The sequence below is a fragment of the Mesocricetus auratus genome, unplaced genomic scaffold (assembly GCF_017639785.1).
Source record: "Mesocricetus auratus isolate SY011 unplaced genomic scaffold, BCM_Maur_2.0 Super-Scaffold_100021, whole genome shotgun sequence".
Lineage (NCBI taxonomy): Eukaryota > Metazoa > Chordata > Mammalia > Rodentia > Cricetidae > Mesocricetus > Mesocricetus auratus.
Genome location: NW_024429202.1, coordinates 11,219,503 through 11,243,243, shown reverse-complemented (window position 1 = coordinate 11,243,243; position 23,741 = coordinate 11,219,503). Strand labels below are relative to the sequence as shown.

The window sequence follows — 23,741 nt, the reverse complement described above, 5'->3', positions numbered from 1 at the left end:
TGAGCCATCAGCCGCAGCTGCAGCCTTCACTCCCTATAGCTGCGGGAAAGTGCTCCTTTACACTTGCTCAAGGAGGGCTCTGCAGTATCGCCGCATTCCCAGCCGCTGTGCAGTGTGTCTGTCTGTCTGTATCTACTCTTCTAGCCTTTCTGATGGGCTTTGAAACAGTAAATGCTTGAAACAAAAATCTGCCATATTATCGACATTTTAAAAAAATATGAATGAGATAAAGTGATGTTGGCATAAAAACCTTCTTCCGGGGCTTTTCAGGAATCTCATCAATAAAGGGTCCTACTGCCCAACACGAGAACCTGATATACATCTCAGGGATCCACAGTAGAGGAGTAAAAAAATGGCTCCCAATAATTAATTCTCTTCTCTCTCTCTCTCTCTCTCTCTCTCTCTCTCTCTCTCTCTCTCTCTCTCTCTCTCTCTCTCTCTCTCTCTCTCTCTCTCTCTCTCTCTCTCTCTCTCTCTCTCTCTCTCTCTCTCTCTCTCTCTCTCTCTCTCTCATGCGCGCACGCGCGCGCGAGCGCACACACACACACACACACACACACTAAATGAGATTTTTTTTTAAACATTAGCAGTAGAAAGCTGAACACCAGTATCCATCTCTCTTGGCTTTCTGACTCCAGATAAAATGTGACCCATAAAGTTCCTGCTCCTGCCCCAACAACGCCATCCCCCCCAAGACTGTCTGTACCTTCAAACTCTGATCCAAAACAACCCCTTCCTTCCTTAACTTGCTCTTGTCAGGTACGAGGTCACAGTAGTATAAAAAGAATCAGTAACACATTAGAGAGTGGAATTTCCCCCTGTAGTGTGAGGTTCCATTATGGATTCACTAGCATGTGCTAAGGTCCAGATATTCTTGTTCACTTTCTTAAGAAGGTGGCCTTTGCCTGAAGCCACCTTCCTCTCTAACACCCCATGACTAGGCCGGAATACTAGAAGAGTATTTAGAGACAGCCCCCCACTCCTCACCACCACCACCCCACCACCACCCCCATTAGCTCTTGCCCTTGAACCTAATAAAATTCCTTATATGGAAATCATTGATTTCCTTACTCTACTGCCCCTACTAGAACTGGGGGAGTAGATCAAATACATCTCAGCATGTGCATGACCTAGGGTTCAATCCCCAGCAAAGAAAGGGGGGGGGGGGTAGAGAGGATGTTCTCTACCATCTCACTTGCTATCCAAAGTCAACACTTCTACCCTCATCCGCACTCAGACAAGGATGGGGGAGATAACCTTGCTAAAACTTCTAGAGCGTGTCACACACAGGTGCAGGCATTTTCATAGCCATCACCTTCTTCACTTCCCACACTACAGCAAGGCATATGAGTATTCATTTTATATAAGAATAAAAAATAGTAGACACAAACAGACAAGTTAGCTTCCCCAAGTCACCCATTAGAGACTTAACACGCTCATTTATATGTCTTCTATCCTGACTTCTTTTCCGTTGGCTCATATTGTTTAATTGACACCTACCCTCCTCCCCAAATCCCTGGCTCCAGAAGCTTAGGGGTTCAGCTTGCTCTTTGCTTCTCATACCCCATTTATGACCTTGTCTTAAGATACCTTTGTATGTAGAGTAGGGTGATACCATTCCGAACACACCTGATCATCTCCTGATTAATGAGTTTCAATAAATGTTTATCAACTACAATCTGTTAGTTGCCAACTCATCGTATCCTGCACAGAGAACATGAAATCTTAACAGGTCCTTCTCCAAGGAAGCTATGGGTGTGATATCAACTACAATCTGTTAGTTGCCAACTCATCGTATCCTGCACAGAGAACATGAAATCTTAACAGGTCCTTCTCCAAGGAAGCTATGGGTGTGAACACCACACCCGGATTGCATTGTTCAGGGGAGCTATCTATCCATTTGGTCTAGCATTCTGAATCTGTGCAAACCAGTTCCCCACTCCCTGGACAGATCATTACACTATCTCTTGAAGAGCTAGTAAAAGCTGTCCCCTATAAGCTGTGTTTGTGTTGCAAACCTGGAACTACACCTCTTAAAGAAAAAGATAAAATGTAGAGATGGGTGATGACGACACATCCCCCAGCCACCACGCGCTGGCTAAAATGGATTTGGTTTTAAAGAGTTGGAATAGAACCACATCCACTCCACCTCGGACTTGTGCACAAAGATAACAATTGCCAGGAAGGAGGAACTCCTGGGAGAAAAGTTGACCTTCAAGCTGGGCTGACCAGGGATGAGATATTTCTGTCTAAAGCTCATGCTCCACGGTTTTCTGCTTGGTTATGTACTAGCAGAGTTCTCTAGAGGAACAGAACTTACGGAATGAAGATCCAAGAGTTCAGTAGTTGTGTAGTCCATGAGTCTGGATGTCTCAGCTGATCTTCAGTGTATGCCAGAATCCCGAAGAAGTAGGTTCTAATACCAGTGAAGGAATGGACTTCCCAGTGAAAGCAAGAGCAAGCAGCAAAGACAGCAAGCTTCCTTCTTCTGTGTCCCTAATACAGGCTGCTAGCAAGTTATGGCCCAGACTAAAGGTGGATGTTCCCACATTTTAAAAAATTAATAATAATGATGATGATGATAATCCAGAGTAAAAGTGGGTCTTCCCACTTCAAGTCATTTAATTCAGAAAAAGTTTCTCACAGGTGTGGCCAGTTGCTTGGGTGTTAGTTCATTCTAGATGTAGTCAAGTTGACAACCAAGAATAGCCATCACAGTTATATATAATCAACTTTTTCCCTCTAAAACAGAAATTGGTCCTATATCCTTCACTATCTGTCCTATGACATAAAAGACCAAGACCAAATATTACTAGGAAATTTTGGGGCTCCCTTTCATGGTTTCTTGGCCTCATTAATAAAAGAATTTAGAGGATGACTTAGAAGGAGGCTTTCAGAACAATTTCATTCGAGGGAAAAAACAGCAGGGTGTCAGGTGCAAAAGAAACTCAGGAAAAATGACTGACTGTGGTGTGTATTGGCGTACTGAAGGGTCCATAGGCCTTCAGGCTCACTCAGGACCTGTGGCTTCTCTCAGCTCTTCTCACAGACCCCTCTACTCTAAATGCGTTCAGCTCATGGGCTTCCCTTTGCCCGGCTTCTCATTCCTATATCACCCTGCCATTTGGTCCTCCTCTCTTGTCCCCTCTCTCTTGATCCTCCTCTCTTTATTACGCCCCCCCCACACAATGGCCCAATTTATGCTCCTGGTCATATTTGGTGTACTACTTTCTCTCCCTGCTCTGGATTCTCCCAGAAGCCTCTGGCTGTCGTCTCCCTCATCTCTCCAATAAAAACCTCCCCTCAAACCGTGCCGTGGAGTACTCATGTCCTCAGTTTGTACACCCGGCTCCTTCTGAGGGGAAGGGTGTGGAGACGAAGAAGAGAGAAAGCTTTTGGAGTCAGGGTCTGGGAGAGCTTCCATACTGAGCAATGGAGTTCAGCAAGCACTTACGGTGAAAGCCGGTGGGGCTTTCAAGAAAGAGGGAGAGTCGGGAAAACTGACTTAGGCTTTGGACCAGTATCAGAAAGAAAAAGATAGGAAAGATAAAGAAACGCTTGAAAGAAGAGTGGGCATGCTGAATGCCAGAGGCCTGACAGTGGCTTCATAGATTATGGGCTTCTTGGAAGGATGTGTACATTATCTCTTTAACAGACAATTATTTTCCATCTCTTCAGAACATCCTTAGGTGAATGAACTGCCGTCCTCAGGAGTGGTCTCCTGGCCAGGTGACTAACAGGCCCAGCTTTGCAGTAGATCAAAATGTCTATCTCCACCCAGGATCAGAGATAGCTTCCATTCCTTTGACCAGGAAACCTAAGGAGGTGCAGTTAGAAAGCTTCCCTTTCTAGGGTTAGGAGGGAAACAGGAGGGTTGATCCTCAATGCTGCCAATGCCACCAATCTCTGTCTAGATAAGTAACACAATCCCCAAACCCCTAAGGAATCTGGGTTTTCCAGTCTGACAAATTCCCTATGACAAACAATGGCTGTCCACATGGGTCAGGCTGATCTGTTCTTAGTCAGCCATCAATGTCTGCTTGATTCTCACATCCCTTTCTGAAGAGACCCAATGTTCCTCCCTGCCGAAAGCAAGCACCTCCCACATGTACTCATATCCTCTCCAGCCCTAGCCCCGTGGTTGCCCCCTGTCTGGCCCCATGTGCCTAGGCACAGCAGTGTCTTAGGGTGTTATCTGATACACAACACAATGATTACAGCAAGTGTTTGTGTAACAACTCAATATGGGCCTGGTTTTACCCTGTCATACCATTTTGAGTTTTTTCATGTTTTTTCCATTTGGTAACAAAACAGGGACTAGCAAGAGAGAGTATTTTCTTTTCTTCACTTGTACCATTCAAAGCATATACCAAGAAATCAATGAATACTTATTTGAGTTAAAATTACTATCTCTTTCGTTGTTCTGTCAAGGTTTTTTATTTTGTTTCTGTTTCTTCTGATAAGAGGCTGGCTGATTTAGAATATCTAGAAGAGAGGAGCTTTCCAAGCTCCAAAGGCTTTCCGTCTGGTGCTCAGTGCACGTGGTGGTAGTGTTGTGGTACCCCACCCTAGCAGAAGGTCAGCTCAGCTAAAATGCTCTCAAAAACTAGAATTTGTTCTAGCTGGGTGGATACCACTGATTAATTAGAAGATAACATGAATTTTTGTTGTTGTTTTATATGTGATATCTGATGAACATAGAAAACTGCACATGCATAAGCCAAACCATGGAGGAAAACACAAATTTACATAAACATGCATACATATACAATATACACATGTATTTATATAATGCACTACACATTTCATGTACATATATACATATATACACACATAAATCAAATACATAAAAACAAAGGCATACCTATATATACATAAATACATATGTATACACACATTTTCATAGTCATAGACACGTGGGTACACATGCATATATATAATGCATACATATATATACCTACACATAGACATACATATGCTCAGACACACATGTAGTTGTTGTTTTCTTAGTCTTTTGGCTCTTCTTATATGGGGGGACTGCCACCAGCTCCCAAATAAATACACGGAGTCTTATTCTTACTTCGCTTGGCTTGCTTCTATCCAGCTTCTCTTAAATTATCTCATCTATCTTTTGCATCTGGGCTTCAATTTTTCTCTATTCTATATACCTTTCTTTGCTTCTTATCCCATGGCTTGTTGTATAACTGGGTGGCTGGCCCCTGGAGTCCTCATCTCCTTCTCTTGCTCTCCCTCCCCCTCTTCTTCTCTTTCTATTTGTTCCCACTCCATACCAGCCCCCCCTATCCTTTCTCCTGTTGGGCATTCCACTCTTCATTAGACCAGTCAGGTGTTTTAGACGGGCAAAGTAACACAGCTTCACAGAGTTAAACAAATGCAACATAAAACAATACAACACATCTTTGCATCATTAAACAAATGTTCCATAGTATAAACAAACAAATGTAACACATCTTCAACTAATATTCCCACAACACACGCATGCATGTATATACTATATACATACATACATACAAATACACATGTATACATAGGTGCACACATATACATAGGTACATATATTCATACATATGCATAAAGACACAAAAATCACAAATGTACATACAGGTATATACCATACATACATACATACATACATACATACATACATACATACACAGAGGCACTCACATACATATGAACATATGTGTGTACATATATATGTATACACACACACACACACACACACACGCACTCATTGCTGGTGATGCAGGTTCCTGTCAATGTCAGGGACCTCCCTTCACAGTAATGGCAATCTTTAGCAGTCACTCCCCAAAGCAAACTCCAGATCCATTACAAAAGAATAAGTTTACCAAATTAAAGTCATTTAAATAAATTTGGTCCTAAATTACATAAATATCTGGATTTCTATATTGAAAGAAACCAAAATTGTTTCCATGGCAACAGGAGTCAGAACTCAGGAAAGGTAAACCAATACATTGACATCTATGGAAGCTTATAAATATATAGACCTTAAATTCATACCTCACTGAAGACCTTCTTAAAATACTTTTTATTTTTAAGTGAGAGTTGGTTCTCTCCTTCCCCCCATGTAGGTTTTGGAAATAAAACCCAGGTGGTCAGGCTTAGTAACAAGTGCCCTTATCCATTGAGCTTTTTCTCCAACCCCCTTCAAAGAATGTTTTAATGATAACAGTAGGGGATGGTTGTAAGTGAACCAATGCAATGTGGAAACAAATATTTTTATTAACAGGAGAAAGCGCTTACACACAAGATGGGAGATCAGAAGCATGGCAGACTTCCAAGAGAACTCGGTTTTCCTTTTCCTTTCCTTAAATATCTCACCTGTTCTACATATCCTTGTCCACACCCCTTTTGGGCATGGACAGTATTTTGGGCTCACCCCTACAGATGGTTTATAATTTTATAATACCCTTTGGTTTGAAACAATTTTTTTCTAAACCAAAACTAAAAGTTTTGGCTATAGACCTGCAGAGATAGTTACTGTTGGGTGCAAAGAAATTCCCAAAATAACAGTGCTGATGACAATATCCTAAACTTCCCTTAAACCACCAGGAATCTCCCTCAATCTGTCAGCTTCCTTGGGCAACGGCATCTAGTTCCCAGCGAATCCCACAAGCTTGTATCAGCTCAAGGACCCTGCTGACTGCCATGTAAAGTCTACTTGATTTCCCACCATCTTGTTTCTCTCTGTGACCTCCAAGAGACGGTCTTTTCAGTTTAACCCCAAATAACCTTTCTTTCTAACCAAGAAGAGGTCTAGTTTAGTGGGTTCACTTTGCCCTCACTTATACTTACTAAGTATTTTGTTTTACGTAAAACATGTCAGCCAAATGGTCCACACTAAGTCTATCTCTAGCCCTAATGATGGCATGAGTCTGGAGGCCAGTTCAAGGGGATACCATTTACCAAACCATTACAGGCTTGACTTCAAGTGCACCTGGCAAGTCAACCTTTCCAGACTTAGCCCATGAGCTGAGATGATAACACTTCCGATATCCAAGAATGCAGTGTTGTCATCAGGAAAGCCCATCGTGAGTGACAACACACACAGAAAGTGGGGGAAAGTAAATGTATCGTATTTTTATTTCTAAAATAATACCCCAAATTTTCTGTATTTACAGTTCTTTACAAAGGAACAGTCATAAACACATACACATATAAATAGTAAGACCTGTAAGAACATTGTGTCTGTTCTACAAATGAAGACGCTAAGATCCTACAGGTCAGGTTGTTTTACTCAAGGATTAAAACAATAAGCACACAGAACGCCCACCCAATGTTCCTTTCCTATTTAGGGGAGACTAACCATGGACAAACTACAAAGTAGATACAGTATCTTTCATATTAGACCTCCAACCCTACCACCGACACTGAATCTGACCTGAGTCCTCCAGACACCCAGGATCACCTCAGTGGGTGGATGTCTGGGTCCGGAGCCACAAGGCATCCTGAGGAGTGAAAGCTGACAACTCCAGAGACTGCCTGCCAGCCATGGGCTCGCCAAGGAGACTGTGCAATGCCTTGCAGATGAATTGTGAATCTTGATGAGGTGAACAAAAAGTCAGTCATTGTCAAATCCGTGTTAGCAGGTCGGTCTTTTTAAAAGCCCACTCATTCACTGTGAGCCTCGGCTAGTTTTCCAACTGAGGCCAACTGAGACAGTGCTCCTGGCTGGGAGAGGATGTCACTTCACTCCAGATATGTCTGTTCCTCCTTCTCTTGGAACATCTCTCCATCCCAGCAAGCTAGACTTCTCTGGGAAATAGGCAATCTGGACAATGAGATCAGAACACTTGTTACTAGAAAGAATAATAGCTGGCATTTCTTGAAAATTTAACTAGAGCCAGGCAATATTCTAGGGCAGAGGCTCTCAACCTATTGATTGTGACCCCTCTGGGGTCAACATATCACATATTTATGTTACAATTCATAACAGTAGCAGAATCACAGTTACAAAGTAGCAATGAAATAATGTTTATGGTTGGGAGTCACCACACCATGAAGAACTGTGTTAAAGGGTCCCAGCATTAGGAAGATTGAGAACCACTGTTCTAGAATTCCTTTGTTTATCCTGAAACCATCCTGGGAGGAATGTGCTATTCTAACCTGGTTTACAGAGGAGGAAATGAGGTGGAATTGACTGTATATCACACAGCAACAAGGCTGCTCCCTACCTGTGTAGTCCTGATTCCTGGGTCCTAAAATGAACTAAGAACCCCCTTTGCTTTTCCGGGTCTCCAACTAGTCTTCAGAGTAACTCCAGTGCTCTGAATTTACATTTATGTTGTTTTCTCTGCATAACAGCTCTGGCTGCCCTGGAACTAGCTCTGTAGACCAGGCTAGCCTCAAACTCACAAAGATCCGTCTGCCTCTGCCTCCCAAGTGCTAGGACTAAAGGCGTGTGCCACCACCACCCTGGCAACCCTGTCTCCTTTTAAGTGCACTTGAGGCTTAAACAAACACACTCTAGAGGAAATCTCAGGTAGGTCAAACGACTACTGAGTCACAAGGCCTGCTTCAGGTGTGAACAGCGGAGCCCACAGTGCAGCTGTGGCCTCCTTGGGAATGAGGTTCTCCGGTCAGTCCTCCCTGACAAGAGCTGCCAATCAGAACCCCACCTGAAACAAAGTACCATCGGTCCAGGTCTCTGCAGTTCTTCCTCACCACAGGCCTTAAGACAGAGCTACCACAGTTCCATATCTAAACCCAGTCTTGACCTGAAATGACTGGGTGAAATAAAAGGAGCTTCCATGACATGGGATCTCTGTCTCATCCCAAATCCAGTCCTAATCACTGGCCCCTGGAACTCGACTTACTGTTTAGTCTGTGACCCAGCAAGTGGTTTCAGAGCAGCGATCCTGCCTTTTCTGCCTGGTTTTACCATGACTGGTCTGCACCTCTACCTTGCACATACCAAACAACACCAGGGTATTTCTGTGGTTGGAACCCCTCTCTTTTTGAAGACACCCCCACCTCTGGTGCCACCAGATGTCCATTCTGAACATCAAATTTTTCCCTATGTGACTTCCATAACCCTCTAGACTAATGCTTATTTGACCCCCAACCTTTTCTGCCACGGTGCCAACTGTTATTCCAGAACCCTCTCAATACTGTGTATGTGTAGGTGTAATTCACAGGCCCAATTACTGAGAAAATTCAATAAGGACAGAGACACCTGCCGAGCATACGCCAAAAAAGATGCAAAGCTCAGTTCATCATCTACCTCATAAGTTCAAAAATAGAACTGAAAATCAAGTAACAATATAGAGTGGGCTTTGCTGATAGGTGCCCTCCCAACTTCCCAGCCTTCCTCCAGTCCAGATCTAAGTCCTCCTGAACACTAATAGGGTCTGTTCCTTGTCTTTTAGTCAGCCCCCTTCCCACAACTAACCAAGTGTGCCCAACCAACTGGAGAAAGGGCCTCGCCTATGGTCCTCCTCTCCAGAACGGATGGCTTAAGTATCCCCAGAAGGCAGTGACATGAGCTAAGGCTGTCACTGGTAACTGAGACCTTGCTAGAAAGGCCAGCTCTGATTTTCTATTAGGATAAATTAATTATGCATAACGGGGTTCGAAATGTCATTTTGTACATGCATATATTTTGGTTATATTCACCATTGTTTGTCCCTCTCCTACATCTTCTTTTGTTCTCTGTGGGTTTTTTATTGGCTTTTAGCTTTGCTTTTATGTGTTGTTTTGAGACACAGTCTCACTATGTAGTGTTAGCTGGCCTGGAACTCACTATGTAGACCAGGCTGGCCTTGAACTCACGGAGATGTGACTGCCTCTGCCTCCTGAATGCTGGGACTATAGGCATGCGCCACCACACCTGACACACCACTCCCACTTATGCTGATCTTCCCAAACAATGCTCCTTTTTCACCAGCTCTCCTTTTCATGGTTCATCTGAATCAGTGACAAGCCACAAACTGTTCTACTGTGGGTGAATCCCACAGCTGGGGAATGACCAGGGCCAGTAAAAGTCGGCTTTTTAAACACTTTAATATTAAATACAAATGTGAGGGTCTTCACTTAAGGACTGTGTGCCTGTGGTGATTTGAATAAAAAATGACCCCCACTGGCCCATAGGAAGTGGCACTATCTGGAGGTTGGAGTAGATGTGGCTTTGTTGGAGAAGTGTCACTAGAGGGTGGGCTTTGAGGTCTCTGATGCTTAAGCCATGCCCAGGGTGGCAGTCACTTCCTGCTGCCTGTAGATCCTTCTCCAACGCCACCGTGTCTGCCTGCATGCTGCTGTGCTGATATGGACTAAGCTTCTTAACTGTAAGCCAGACTCCTTTATAAGAGTTGCTGTGGTCATGATGTTTCTTCACAGCAATAAAACCCTAAGACAATGCTGGTCAGTTTTACCTAGGCGTGCCAAGTCTCCACCCAACCTAGAATCGATCTCCTGGGAAGAGAGTCTTAGTGAGGTGTTATCTAGATCAGGTTGCCTGTCTTGACTGTTGATTGATGATTGACTGTTGATTGTGGACTGCCCCATTCCGTAGGCACGTGATCCTGAACATCGTAAGGGGGAGAAAGCTAGCTGAGAGCAGGCAAGCAAGCATCCATGTGCTTCTGTCTCTTTGCTCTTGACTGTGGATATGAGACTTTAAGCTCCTGCCGTGCCTTCCTCAAGATAATGAACTGTAACCTAAGTCTGTAATCCAATCACCTGCTTCTCCCCTAGGTTGTGTTCTTACTGGTGTATTTTATCACAGCAACAGAAGTGAAACTGGACCAGATTACATGACAGCATCGTCCTTCTTTTGCTTTCCCAGGACCCTGCACCTGTTAGTCTGCATAGATGAATTTTTCCCTTCTTTTCTCTCCCTCTCCCTTTTCCTGGGACCCTGTACCAGAGTCCCACAACAACACATCAAGTTTGTGGGATTTGTTATGCATGAAACTTTACAAGATTTCTTCGAACTCACAGTGTCTTTGCTTCCTCCACTAAATTGCTTCAAAACCCTGCCTGAGACCTACCTCAAAAAGAAAATAAAATGTAAAAGCGGTCATGGTCACCACGAGGTGATGGAATAAAGTGTCACATTCAGCCATGTGCATGAGAAAGGGCCATGGAAACAAGATCTGATGCCACTGTGTCTATCATGCACCTGCTATTTCGAGGGGCACAGTGTCTGACAGCTGTCTTATGACTTAATCACATCTTTATGACTGCCTAACAATTGCTTCCCCACAATTTCACCTGTGTAGAACTAAGTCTCTAGGGTCAAGTGTGAATAAGCAGGTAGTTGCCGCATGTCTGCCCATACCTGCTTCACTGGGGAGGGGCAAGCCTGCCTGTTGTTTTGCGACTTTAATCACTCAATGCTTTTGTCTAGGCAATGGAGTTACTGTAAGTGCCAAAATTAATTCACAAGAAGGAACTAAGTCCTTCTTTAACAATGAGCAGCAGTGAGCTCAGAGACTCACAACTCCCAAGATGCAGAAAAAAAGCAACAGTAGTGGGCTTAACTCTCAACAAGACATAGACACCACCATCTCTAAGGCTTGGAGTACACTGTGGAAGATGAAGTAGAGGTCGTTAAGATGTCATTTTCTGCAGTCTAGATGTCTCTACAGTCTATTACAATCATGAGTTCATAATGGCTGTAGATACCTACCCTTGGATAGGCCCTATCCACAATCAGTAGCCCTTTGCCTCTGAACTATTGGCTATCAATAGATTCTGGAAGAGAGGGAATTGCTGTCTTCAGGGTGCCCACTGCCTAGCCCATCAGGTTCCAAAGATTGCCCTAGTTGAATTTAGTGGGTCAGAGGACAAAACAAATAGACATGAACATGAGAGAGTAATTTGTGGGCACAAAGGAAGGTGGGCAGGGGGTAGGAAAGTAGGAAGTGACAGTGGTCAGTATTCATTGCTTACGCACATATAAAACTGTCAAAGAACAGATTTAACTAGTAAAGAAAATAAAAACTTTAAAAAGAAACTAAGATGTGTACGCTTGACAGCCGGCTCAGTGTACCATATTATTAGCACAAGTGAGGTCACAGCACCTGTTCACCAAGGCCATAACATGGAGGTCTGGTCATAGAAACTCAGCAGACACTTTCCTTATCTTCACTTTTGTACTGAGCTACAAAGAAGTGTCCCTCCTTTAATAGTCCTGCTATCCTATTGCCTCTCATCTCAACCAGCATGCTCACAAGTGGCTCAGTGACACTTGCGTAAAGTTTCTACTTGTGCTTTCAATACTTACATTTTAGTCTCAGCGATTCAGTACTTTGGATCCGTTGGCTGGACTTAAGGATGCCTTCTAAATGGGGTGAAAATAATGGAGCTGTCAATGAGCAATGATATTGGCAAAAAATTATGCATATTTATAGATTAGTGTACAATCTGCCTCAAGATAACAGTGTGAAAATGGAGCTATAAAGAGAAACATCTGAGTTGATATACCCACAAAGAATAGAATTACTATATTTCAACAAATGTAACATTATGAGTGATCTCATTGTCTTTGTTTTGCTTTTTCAAATAAAGACACAAAACCAGTCAGTTAAGACACAATATATTAATTGGTTAGATGGTACATTTTAACTTAAGAAATGATAAATGATAAAGAAAATTCCTTTCTTAAAATTGATAAACTGTGATATTAAAAGCCATGCTTGGAAGTAGCCACAGATGGTGCTCTCAGTACATCCTGAAAGTTTGTTTCCAAAGCTCTGAGGAAGAATATACTTGTTGAGCAAATACATTTTAGCAGATTCAGAACTTTTGACACTCGGTGCCTTCAAAGACAAGTTGCCAACTCCAAAGTCTTCCTTACAGTCACTATGCACAAAATTACTCCAGTCCACACAAGTGTGGTCTGCTGGAAAGAATCCCAAACGTGGAGAGCAGGCAGTCTTGACATTTCCTCCTGGCTATGATTCAAATTTAACGAGATGGGTAACCTTGCACATATCCCATTACCTCTCAGCTAAGCTCCTCACCAGTAAAATGAGTGGGTTAAACTAAATAATCTTTTCAAATCCCCACTCTTTATAAACCTCTGGTCCTGGGTTCATCTCAATAGCCCCATGTCAAGCTAAAATGTACACACATGCAAATTTCCCTCAAATGTATCTTCTGCTACCTTTCCATTTCAGCTGATTCTCCATATTTATAAACCAATGGGAAAAAAAGAATGATTTATTATGCCAACAAATTCTTAGTCCCGGACTATGGCACCCATCTCTGCATGAGGACACTGACCCTCTCCAGTGTGTCACTGGAAGAAGGGACCTTACCTCTGCTGCCCTCGATTTCCCCTTCAGTGAAGATACCCTCATCCTCAGAGCATCCCTTATCTGAAAGGCAATGGCAGTCAGTGGTCAACAAATGTCAGGGGAAGCAGCGGCATTCCCAAGACCAGACATGTGTCCTAGAGCTGTGAGTCTGGCCAGAGCAGTGTTGTGTGGTTCATCATCACACCCAACAAACAATGGGGCCTGAATAAAAGTTGAAGAGTGATAGGCCGGGCAGTGGTGGCGCACGCCTTTAATCCCAGCACTCGGGAGGCAAAGGCAGGCGGATCTCTGTGAGTTCGAGGCCAGGCTGGACCAACAGCCTCCAAAACAAAACAGAGAAACCATGTCTCGTTAAAAACAAAACAAAAAGTTGAAGAGTGACAATAACAATCCACAGGGCTATTTTCAAATTACAGCCATAGTTTCTTTTTCTGTTTCCCAACAATACCATCCTGCAATCCTGCTTGTCTTGACAGTATGCAAGCAAAGAGAGTATGGCATTCTCTTTTTCCTCCTCACAGCTGAGGCCCTGAGTTCTGCTCACAAGATCAGCAACCCTAATCCCAGTTAAAACTCTCTCACCTTCCTGCTTCCCTCAGCCACATGGAATTATCTGGCAATGAATGAAGCAAATCCAAATTACCTTGTGATCCATAACTGTGCCAAAGAGCAGGATGAAAAAGCCCTGTTGTAAAAATCAATAGAATCATTAGGGCAGTTTTCTCCAACAGCATCCCAGTGTTATTTTAATCTTGTCCTCTGGGTAACCCCTGGACAGTAGTACCTGGTCATTAGAAATCCGTTTACACTGATGCAGATGAGCCTGCACTGGCAGAACCAACATTGGCATGGTGGCACAGATCTGTATTCCTAACATTTGGGAGGCAGAGGTAGGAGGATCTCTAGGTCAACTAAATCTATAAAGAGTTCTATACAAGCCTGAGTAGCTTAGCAAGACCCGTTTCTAAGAAAAATAAAGTAAGATGGACAAGCAAATGAAACTTGGGTCCTGGCTTGTTTTGAATTGAGGTAAGCATTTTGTAAATAGTCAACTATGGATCCTGAGATGGTAAAACAAAATTTTAATGAAAACTACAAAGGCCTGGAAGCTGGGAGGGCCTTTTCTCTATCTGTAGACAGTGTTGTTGTGAAGAACTATGGGTGTAGCTTATATGAAACCTGGGTTTGGTTCCCAGCACCAGAAGAGAAGAAGAGGGGACAGTGAAGGGAAGGGAGGTGAAGAGAAGAGAATAGAAGAAGGGAAGAAGGAAGGGGAGGGGAAGGAAATGCAGGGAGGAGAGGAGAGAAAAGGAGAGGAGAATTAAGCCATTAGTTGCTACAGTAACTTCCAGAGTGGGAAAATTAGCCAAATATGGCGGCTTACACCTGAATCCCAACACTCAGGAGACTGGGACAAGAGAATCACCATGAGTTTAAAGCCAGCTTGGGTTAAAGAGCAAGACCTTTTCTCAAAACTTTAAAACAGAACAGGGGTCCAGAGAGATGGCTCAGCAGTTAAGAGCACTCACTGCCCTTGCAGAGGACTAGTGTTCAATTCCCAGCACCCACATGGTGGCTCACAACCATTTGTAACTCCAATCCAGGAGACCTGATGCCCCTCTTCTGGCCTCTTCAGGCACTGTATGCACATAAAGACACATGCAGGCAAAATATCCATATACATAAAATAAAAAATAAAGGGAAAAACTTTTTTACTTAAGGCAAAAAGAGAAGAGAAGTTCAAGAGCTTTTGAGTTCAAGAAAACAAAGGCTAAAGTCAGCAATTTCTCTTTAAAACCATTTAAGGTGAAGGGTGAAACTGACACAGACCATAATTACTTAAAGAACAAGTAAGATACACAAGTGACCTAAACTGGCATTTCTTTAAAGTCTGTGTTAAGTTTACACTTCATGAAGTACCCTAAGTACTACTGACAGATCAAGAGAAATGCTTTTCTACTTTATTGACTAGTTACAATATTTAAAGTGAAAGTTGGAAAACTTTCTCCCAAACACCAGATAGTAAATATGTACACTTGGCTAGCTATAACCATCTGCTGCAACTACTCAAGCGTGTCACTGTAGGCCAAAGTCAGCTACAAGGAAAACATAAGCAAGTAGGCATGGCTGTGTTCCAATAAAACCCTGTTTACAAAAACAAGCAGAAGACTGAGTTTGCCAAGCCTGATTAAAGGTATAATTAAGACTATCAACCTGCCAGATTTTCTGTTACTCATAGGTAGAGAATGCAATCTGATTAAATGATAGCATCCCAAAAATACAAGTTTAGAAGCAAGAGGAAAGATTCAGGGGGACCATCTCATCAGAGCATGTTTGCTGGAGTGGGAAAAATACAGTGGAGATCATGCCACATCCAAATCCTTATTTTACCAGATGAGAAAGTTGAGACCTGGAGGAAAACCACCTTCCCAAGACCAGCTAACATAGGGCGAGATCTAATATACAAATAGTAACTAGCATTTATTTCACAGGAAATGGCAAGAAAGAAGGATAAGAATTCCTGGCTGGTCGACTTCCAAAGTGGAGGTCCTCTCTCTGCACTACAGAAAATGTTTGTTTTGCTGAGTTCCCTGGAGAAGGACAGCATTACGCGCATTTTGACGAAGGAGCAACTTTTTACATCCCTGACCAAAGGACAGTCATCAATGTGAGAAGATTAACTTCTGACATGATAGGGAGGACACAGGGTTACTGAGACAAAAGGAAGGACATTCCCCTCCCACCAGCCTGGTTAACTGACTACAGCCTTATCAGTAGTCAAGCATAGCAACTCCCTGAGACGGGCAAACATCTACAAGTTTGAGGCCATCCTGACTACAAAGTGAGACCCTGTCTCAGAAAACTTTTTGTTAAAAAATCGGGGGAGGGGACCAAGTGAGATGACTCTATGGGTAAAGGTCCTTGCCACAAAGCTGATGACCCGAGTTCAGTCTCTAGGATCTGCATGGTAGAGAAAAAGAACTGACTCCTGTAAGTTATCCTCTGACCTCCACATGTGTCCCGTGGCATGCATATGCCCCATACATGCATGGACACAGAGTGTCTGCACAACAAATCAGTAAATAGTCATTTTTAAGTGGAGAAACATATCAATCTAAGTGGGTGATGCTATGCTTAGAGACCCCCAAAATCTAGAAAGAACTCTTGGTATCCTGTGGTAAATAAATCACAGCCACCCTTTGATGTCTAGCCTGAAACACAAAGCAAATCCCTCTACTGAACTTACCTGGAAAGCATTGAGCAAGGCAAAGATGATATGGAACACCAGGTGTGTGCCTTCTAGCAAGGTTACTAGACCAAAACCCCAGGTTAGTCCCAGCAGCGGGGTGAGGATGGCAACATTTTTACTGATCCTGATAATTATGGCCATATCCTGAGATTTTGAACTGCCCATCAAAGGCCTCTGAGTGTTAATAGCGACTGCCAGAACCACGAGGAAATTCACAGCCACAATGGCCAAGGCTGGGATAGCAAATGCCAAAAGGGCTTTGGTTTGGTTCCAATTAAGCCAGCAGGCATCTTTTCTGGTGTAGCCTTCCCCCATCTCCGTGACGGTAACTGTAATGACAGCAATCACCAGGGGACACCCATAGCCAACGACAAAGCCAATGGCCATCATCCGAGACGTCATCATCCTTCGGAAAACAATGAGTATCCCATAGACTATGAGCAGCCCTTTGAAGAGCATCCAGAAAAACAGAGAGAGGAAAAAAAAGTGGCTGAAAAATGTCACAGCCACACACCACTTGTGGTCCTCCTGAACGTTCGCACTGGAGCCAATGATGAACCACACGTTCGCTGTCAGGAGGGACACCGCGATGTTCACGATGCACACGTGCCGCATGTATGATATCTCTGTCACAACCACCCTGGACCAAACCACGGCTTCGACAACCAGGCAGAGCACCAAGCTAAAGATGGAGACACTGATCCCAATGAAAGTGATATAGTTCAGAACCTTGTCCCTTACAGGCTTGGATGACATGAGAATGGAAAAGGACATCACAGTTCTGTTGTAGTTACAGTGGCAATTCACTGTGCCCTTGGAATCCAACACCATTCTACATGGGCTCTCATCCCACTGCCTCCTCTCCGAATGCCAGCCAACACAGTGGCTGACAGTGCTCTGGGATTTATTGATCTTTTCAAAGGTGAGCATGATTTCTTTCAGATCTTCTGGCAAAACCAGCGACAGGATGAGACTATTTATGGGCTTTGAGAGATTCACGTCTGGCCCATGGACTTCTTTGAGAATGGCCCCCAAGGTTGGAAAAGCTGTGCCAATGGCTTGGGAGGCGTTGGGTGGCAGCTTGTGTAGTGCTTGTCTGGGAATTTCTATCAGCACTAAGACATCTTCTGTGTCATTGTCCATAGGCATGGAGAGGTTGAAACTGTTCTTGGAGGTGTTGTGATGGATGCGAGCACCTTTGGTCTGAATGAAGAGTTCATTGACAATGCTCTCGGATTCACCCTGGACTTGGAGTTTCTTGGCAAAGGAGTTCACTGACTGCAACAAATCTGAGCTGGCATTTTTATTGGGAATGAAAGCCCAATTTGAAATGGCAGCCTTGCTAAGGATGTGGTTGGCCATTTTTCCATAGTTCTGCAATGAAAACAAGCCTGTTAGTATAAAAAAAAAGCCAATTTCTAAAATCCTAAACTTTGGCATATCTAATAATTATTTCATCTCATTTTGATACTTGCCTCTTCAAATTCACTACTTATTACAATTGTGCATTAGTAAAGTTAATGGAAGAAAATTAAAAGAATATAAAGTATATGTATTTTAGTGTAAAAAATACAGAGAATCTCAGCAGTTGTCCTGGCTAGTTTTATGTCAGCTTGATACAAGCTAGAATCATTTGAAAGGAGGGAACCTCAATTGCAAAATATGCTTCAATAGATCCAGCATTGTCTTAATTAGTGATTGATGAAGGAGGGTCCAGCCCATTGTGGGTGGTGCCATCCCTGGGCTGGTGGTCCAGGGTTCTACAAGAAAACAGGCTGAGCAAACCAGGGGAACAAGCCAGCAAACAGTACCCTCCATGCCCTGTGCATCAGCCCCTGCCTCCAATTTCTTTTCCTGTTTGAGTTCCTGCCTTGGCTCCCTTCAAATGATAGACTATCATAGGGAAGTAGTATAAGCCAAATAAACCCCTTTCCTCCACAGCTTGCTTTTTGGTCATAGTGTTTCATCACAGGAATAGAAACCCTAAGTAAGACAGCAGTTAAGGGCATTGGCTGCTCTTGCAGAGGACCCAGGATCAGTTCTCAGCACATGACAGCTCACAACCATCAATAAATAACTCCAGTTCCAGTTCCTGCCTCTGAAGGCACTAAACACACATAGTATACACACATACATGTGGGCAAAACACTAATACACATAAAACTAAATCTTTTGAAAAGAATATATAATATATAAACATACATACATGTATATTTCATATATTGTGTATATATGTATATGATTATCTAGATATTACTATTGCATCAGAGGAAGATCCTCTATACAGAATATAGTACTCAAGTTCCATGAAATGTGAAAGATTGTTTTATGGAAGGAAGTATCTGTGTACTCCATGATAAAGTTGAGACATATTTTATACATACCATATCCCTATATCCCTCCCTTCAATAATAAAAGCCGGTGTTCGTGAGCACACTAAATAAAGCCTCTGAGAAGACGACCTAGGGCTTGCTGGAATAGACCTCTGTTAGGAGACTGTTCTCCCAACATACATGAAGCCCTGGGCTCCCTTCCCGGCACAGCAAAGACTGGATGGAGCAAGGCACATCTGAGCTCTCAGGGCTAGGAATGTGGAGGCAGGAGGATCAGAAGCCCAAAGTCTGGCTCAGCTATATAGAGTATGTGAAGCTAGCTTGGGCTACATGAGACCCTATCTCAAAAAGACCCATCCTAAGGAAACACATTTAACTTTTTTTAACCCACAGATACTAACTACTGTTGTGACACACAACTTCCTTCTAAAAACGTAGAGTCAAACAGCATGAACTATCAGGGAAGACTCGGTGTAAGGCTGTCACTATGTATTCACAGTCTAGCTTTCATAAAGAAGAATATGTCAATGCAGAAATCTGAGCAGAAATGCCAGCTGCTGGAAAAGAACGTTTGAAACTTAAAGTAGAAAGATTTAAGAAAAATCATGTCTGTGTTTAATTACATTAAATTTTAAGTACCTTCATTTTCTCACGAGTCACATTACCATGTGGTCCATTATAGGTTTGCAAGCCTGCAGAAATATTTTTTAATAACTCTACTACGAATGCAATATTTCCAGAGGTAACTTCAGAGGATTTCACAGCATCAACTATGCAGACGTAGTCCACAGGGCAGTACTTGTGGATTCCTTGAAATACATTTCCAATACGGACTGGTGGTAGCTTGCTACCTATTAAGTTCATGGGGAAAACAGAAGACGATGCCACAGAAAGACTGGCTGCAGTATTTGGGCCCTGTATAAAAATAAATAAATAAGTAAACCAACATGCATTGGAGGAAAGGAACTAAACCGCAAACAAATTCCACGGGAAAAACAGACAGACAAGGTGACCCTAGAAGGAGTTCGCTTGCTGAGAATAATGAAAGGCAGTCACAGGAGGCCTGGCTACCACCAAAATTCTCAGAGATCAGACTAGTGACCCTTTCTAGAATTTACTTTCAGAATAATGGCTTGAACTGAAGCGTGTGTGTGTGTGTGTGTGTGTGTGTGTGTGTGTGTGTGTGTGTGTGGTAACCATGTATGTGTGTTCTTGTGTACACATGTCACAGGACAGAGGATGCCCTCACCTGTGTATGCACATATGGACATCACTGGGGAGGCAGAGGCAGGCGGATCTCTGGGAGTTCAAGACCAGCCTGGTCTACAAGCGCTAGTTCCAGGACAGCCTCCAAAGCCACAGAGAAACCCTGTCTTGAAGAAAAAAAGTCGATGTTGAGTGTCCCCCTCAATCAGTCTCTCCACTTTATTATTTTTAGGGTTTATTTTATTGTTAATTATGTACACCCATATGTGTCTGTGTGCGGGACTGTGCACATAACTGCAGATGCCTGGGGAGGTCAAGAGGGGATGTCTTTGGAGCTAGACTTACAGACAGTCGTGGGTCATCCAATCTGGGTACTAGGCACCACAGCCTGGACCTGTGAATTGGCAGTAATGTTTCTTAACCACTGAGCTCTCTACTTCATTTTTTTTCTTAATGAGGTCTCTGGCTGAACCTGGAGCTCACTGCTTTGGCTAGACTAGCTGAATGGCTATCACCAGGGAGCTGCCCAGCATGGGGTTTACAGGCACACATGGTTGTCACAGAGGTCTTGGATTCTGAATGCCTGTCCTCATGTTTACCAGCACAGCAAGCACTTTACCCACTGACGCATCCTCCCTAGCCTTTCAAGATTTATAACAAGATAAATTCTACAGAAATGGGGAGCAGGAAGATCCAAGTGGAATTTCAAAGGAGAATTGTTTGGGGGAGGTTAGCTGTTCACATATCACATACTAAAGAATCACAATTTCAAAAAAATGTACATTTTTTCCAATTGTAAATTATTGACCATTTCCAGTTATTTTTTTTTACTATACTCCCTCAGAAAGTGACTTTGAATAAGCAAGCATTTCCATTCTCTTTGCCTCTCAGTGTAGTTACAGGGACTTCGCCATGATTCCCTGCAAAAGCGACATCATCTGTAATCGCTTTATAAAGCCCCTGTTAAATACACAACATTGAGAGACCAAGAGAATGGATGTGGTGGGGATCTGTCTCCTTTGGTGGGGTTGGAGGGAAATAGAAAAAGTGGGTGCTTAGTAAAGTATATGAGATAGATTTTCATTGTAACTGAGACATGTAGGGACTACTGAATTCTTATTCCTTCTGAATTCTCTGTTTTAGTTAAAAAACTGAAAGCATTAGAAAAGAAGGCATGTTTAATTTAAGACGTATTTAGTTGACTAACACAAGGGGCATATAAATCCCCCCATGAAGCTAAGCTGAAAATTCTAAGTCATCATCTGCATGTAGTTTAACTTTTACTTGACTTTATCTAACCTTTCATTTCTAAGGTTAGAGTTGGCACAATCTCTATTTCTCAGCTGGACTTCTCACCCAAGCCTGGAACTGATCCTTACTGAGAGAAAGAGGGAAAGAGGCAAGTGCATCAGTGAGTAGGGAAGGCAGCCATGATGCAAGCCACTGGGCAGCTTTCCCCAAGCCCACACCCGAGACTTTCTGTTGTTTAAAACAGATCAGGACAGAAGTGCTGACAACCACCACCCTACACACACACACACACACACACACACACACACACACACACACACACCTCAGGGAAAGTCAGCTCCTGTCACCAGGAGTGTACCAGAGTGTCACCTGAAACAGGGTATCCACAGAGAGACTTGTACACGTTTCTATTGTTTTCTGCCATTTGTCTTGATTACATGTGAATACTATTTCTCCACGGAAATCCAAAGGACAGCTCTGGCTACAGTTGGAAGGTGGGGTGCAAAATCCATCACATTTATCTGAAACTAGGAAGACAAAAAAAAGACAGAGAAAAGAAAAAAATCAGCAAGTTAGAGGTCAAATGACCATTTCCACACTGACAAATGCAAATGATTCATTCTGTAACTTCATGAATAGCTGGCCAAGGAGACAACACTGAGCTGCGCTCTCAGCAACAATAAAGAACTGCGTGGTCGATGGTGAAGCTAGTGTCCAGGAGGAGTGAGCAGGAGACAGAAAGGGGGAACTCAGGGTATTCAGAAATCCCTGTTGAGAAACCGTGAGGTGGGAGAAAGGGAAGAGAAAACTGGAAGGAACACAAGGGCTCCGAAGACCGTGGTGGTACAAGTGAGAAATGACCCCATGAGCTCATGCATTTGAGTTCTGAAGACCGTGGCGGTACAAGTGAGAAACGACCCCATGAGCTCATGCATTTGAGCTCTGAAGACCGTGGCGGTACAAGTGAGAAACCGGGCTCTGAAGACCGTGGCGGTACAAGTGAGAAACGACCCCATGAGCTCATGCGTTTGAGCTTGGTCCCCAGTTGGTTGCACTGTTTAGCAAGGTTATGGAACTTTTAGGAAGCCAGACGTTGCTGGAGGAATTACGTCACTGAGGGCAGGCACTGGAAGTGTACAGCCTCACCCCACTTCCCTCTCTGGTTGAAAATGGGACCTCTCAGCTTCCGGCTCTGGTTGTCTGCGGCCAGGGCAGTGGGTGCTGTGCTGTATAAGAAGGCTGGATGAGCATGAGCTAGTGAGCAATCAAGAAAGAAGCATTCCTCCATGGTTTCTGCTTTAGTTCCTACTTGAGTTCCTGCCTTGACTTCTTTCAATGGGCTATGACTTGGAAATATAAACGAAAATAACTCCTTTCTTCTCCAAAATTGCTTGTGGGCAACAAAAAGCCAGCTAGAACATGATGATACATGGATAGTGTAGGAACTACAGCGATAAGGGAGAGCAATGCCTTGCCCAAACTAGCTGGGAATGTGTGTACCAGGCAACACAATGGCTGTTTTGTACAAAAAGCCACTGAGTTCTGGTTTAGGTACTGCTCAGTGAATAGGCAAATTTGCAAATTCAGACTCTGCAAATAGAGGGTCAGTTGTCAATGTATAGATACACAAACAAAAGCTACTTTTCCAGGGGCAATGTCATTCATTGTCTGGAATTCAGATTTAACCAGACACACCTTATTTCACATTAAAAGTGTTTTTCTCACAGTATGTTAAATTGGTATATTATCAAATTAATGGAGTCTTAGTGTCTGTGAAATAAGATAACTAGCTGTTATCAGTTTCCCACGGTAAGACAGTTTAAGAGGGATTATATTCTTATTTAAATTTTGTCTCAGGTGGAACGTAATTTCTTACATTCTGAATTGTAGCTGGATACTCAAAGACAGTATAACCTAAACTAGGAGTTGCATCATAAGTAACAGTATAGAATATAACAAAACAGTATCTCCCCACCCCAAATTTAGATGCTTGTATGAAGTCAATGATTTTAACCTTACTGAAGTACTAGCACTCAAAATAACCTTGACAGAGATCATGACTGTGCTGACAGTCATGAAGTTTCGACTTTAGTGCAGTGAATAGTTGGAGATATGTTTTCATATATCAGAGCTAACCACCTCTATTAGTGTTGGTTGCTCAAATCTAAAATATAAGCTATAAAAAGTGTATGACAGCTATTTTTGGTTTTCAATTTGACTATGTCTGGAATTAACTAAACCTCGTGGCAGGGTATGCTTATGAGGGAATTTTTTTCTTAATTAAATTATTTGAAGTGGGAAGACCCACTTTTAATCTGGGCCACACCTTCTGCTGGCAGCCTCTATAAAGGACATGGAAGAAGGAAGCTTTTGCTCTTTGCCTGAATGTCCTCACCC

At 43.0% G+C, this 23,741-nt stretch overlaps 1 protein-coding gene and 1 long non-coding RNA gene across 3 annotated transcripts in view; one reads left to right on the top strand and one right to left on the bottom strand.

Moving 5' to 3' along the window:
* Positions 1–23,741, bottom strand: part of Adgrf4 (adhesion G protein-coupled receptor F4) — a 38,663-nt gene that overhangs the window by 5,474 nt on the left and 9,448 nt on the right. Inside the window, exons 4-10 of one of the 2 annotated variants that reach the window (XM_021228468.2) lie at positions 21,714–21,871; positions 19,527–19,802; positions 16,552–17,928; positions 13,948–13,989; positions 13,305–13,364; positions 12,269–12,325; positions 7,103–7,813 (exon numbers count right to left, since the gene is read on the bottom strand). In XM_021228468.2, coding sequence (XP_021084127.1) covers positions 12,278–12,325; positions 13,305–13,364; positions 13,948–13,989; positions 16,552–17,928; positions 19,527–19,802; positions 21,714–21,871 — 1,961 coding nt within the window. In that variant the 3' untranslated portion in view covers positions 7,103–7,813; positions 12,269–12,277. Of the gene's footprint in view, positions 1–7,102; positions 7,814–12,268; positions 12,326–13,304; positions 13,365–13,947; positions 13,990–16,551; positions 17,929–19,526; positions 19,803–21,713; positions 21,872–23,741 lie in introns of those variants that run through there. The other variant, XM_040729346.1, reaches the window with a different exon arrangement.
* On the top strand, positions 17,341–18,022 carry LOC121133275. Its single transcript, XR_005870091.1, has 2 exons — positions 17,341–17,476; positions 17,700–18,022. It is a non-coding gene; the product is annotated as an uncharacterized LOC121133275 (long non-coding RNA).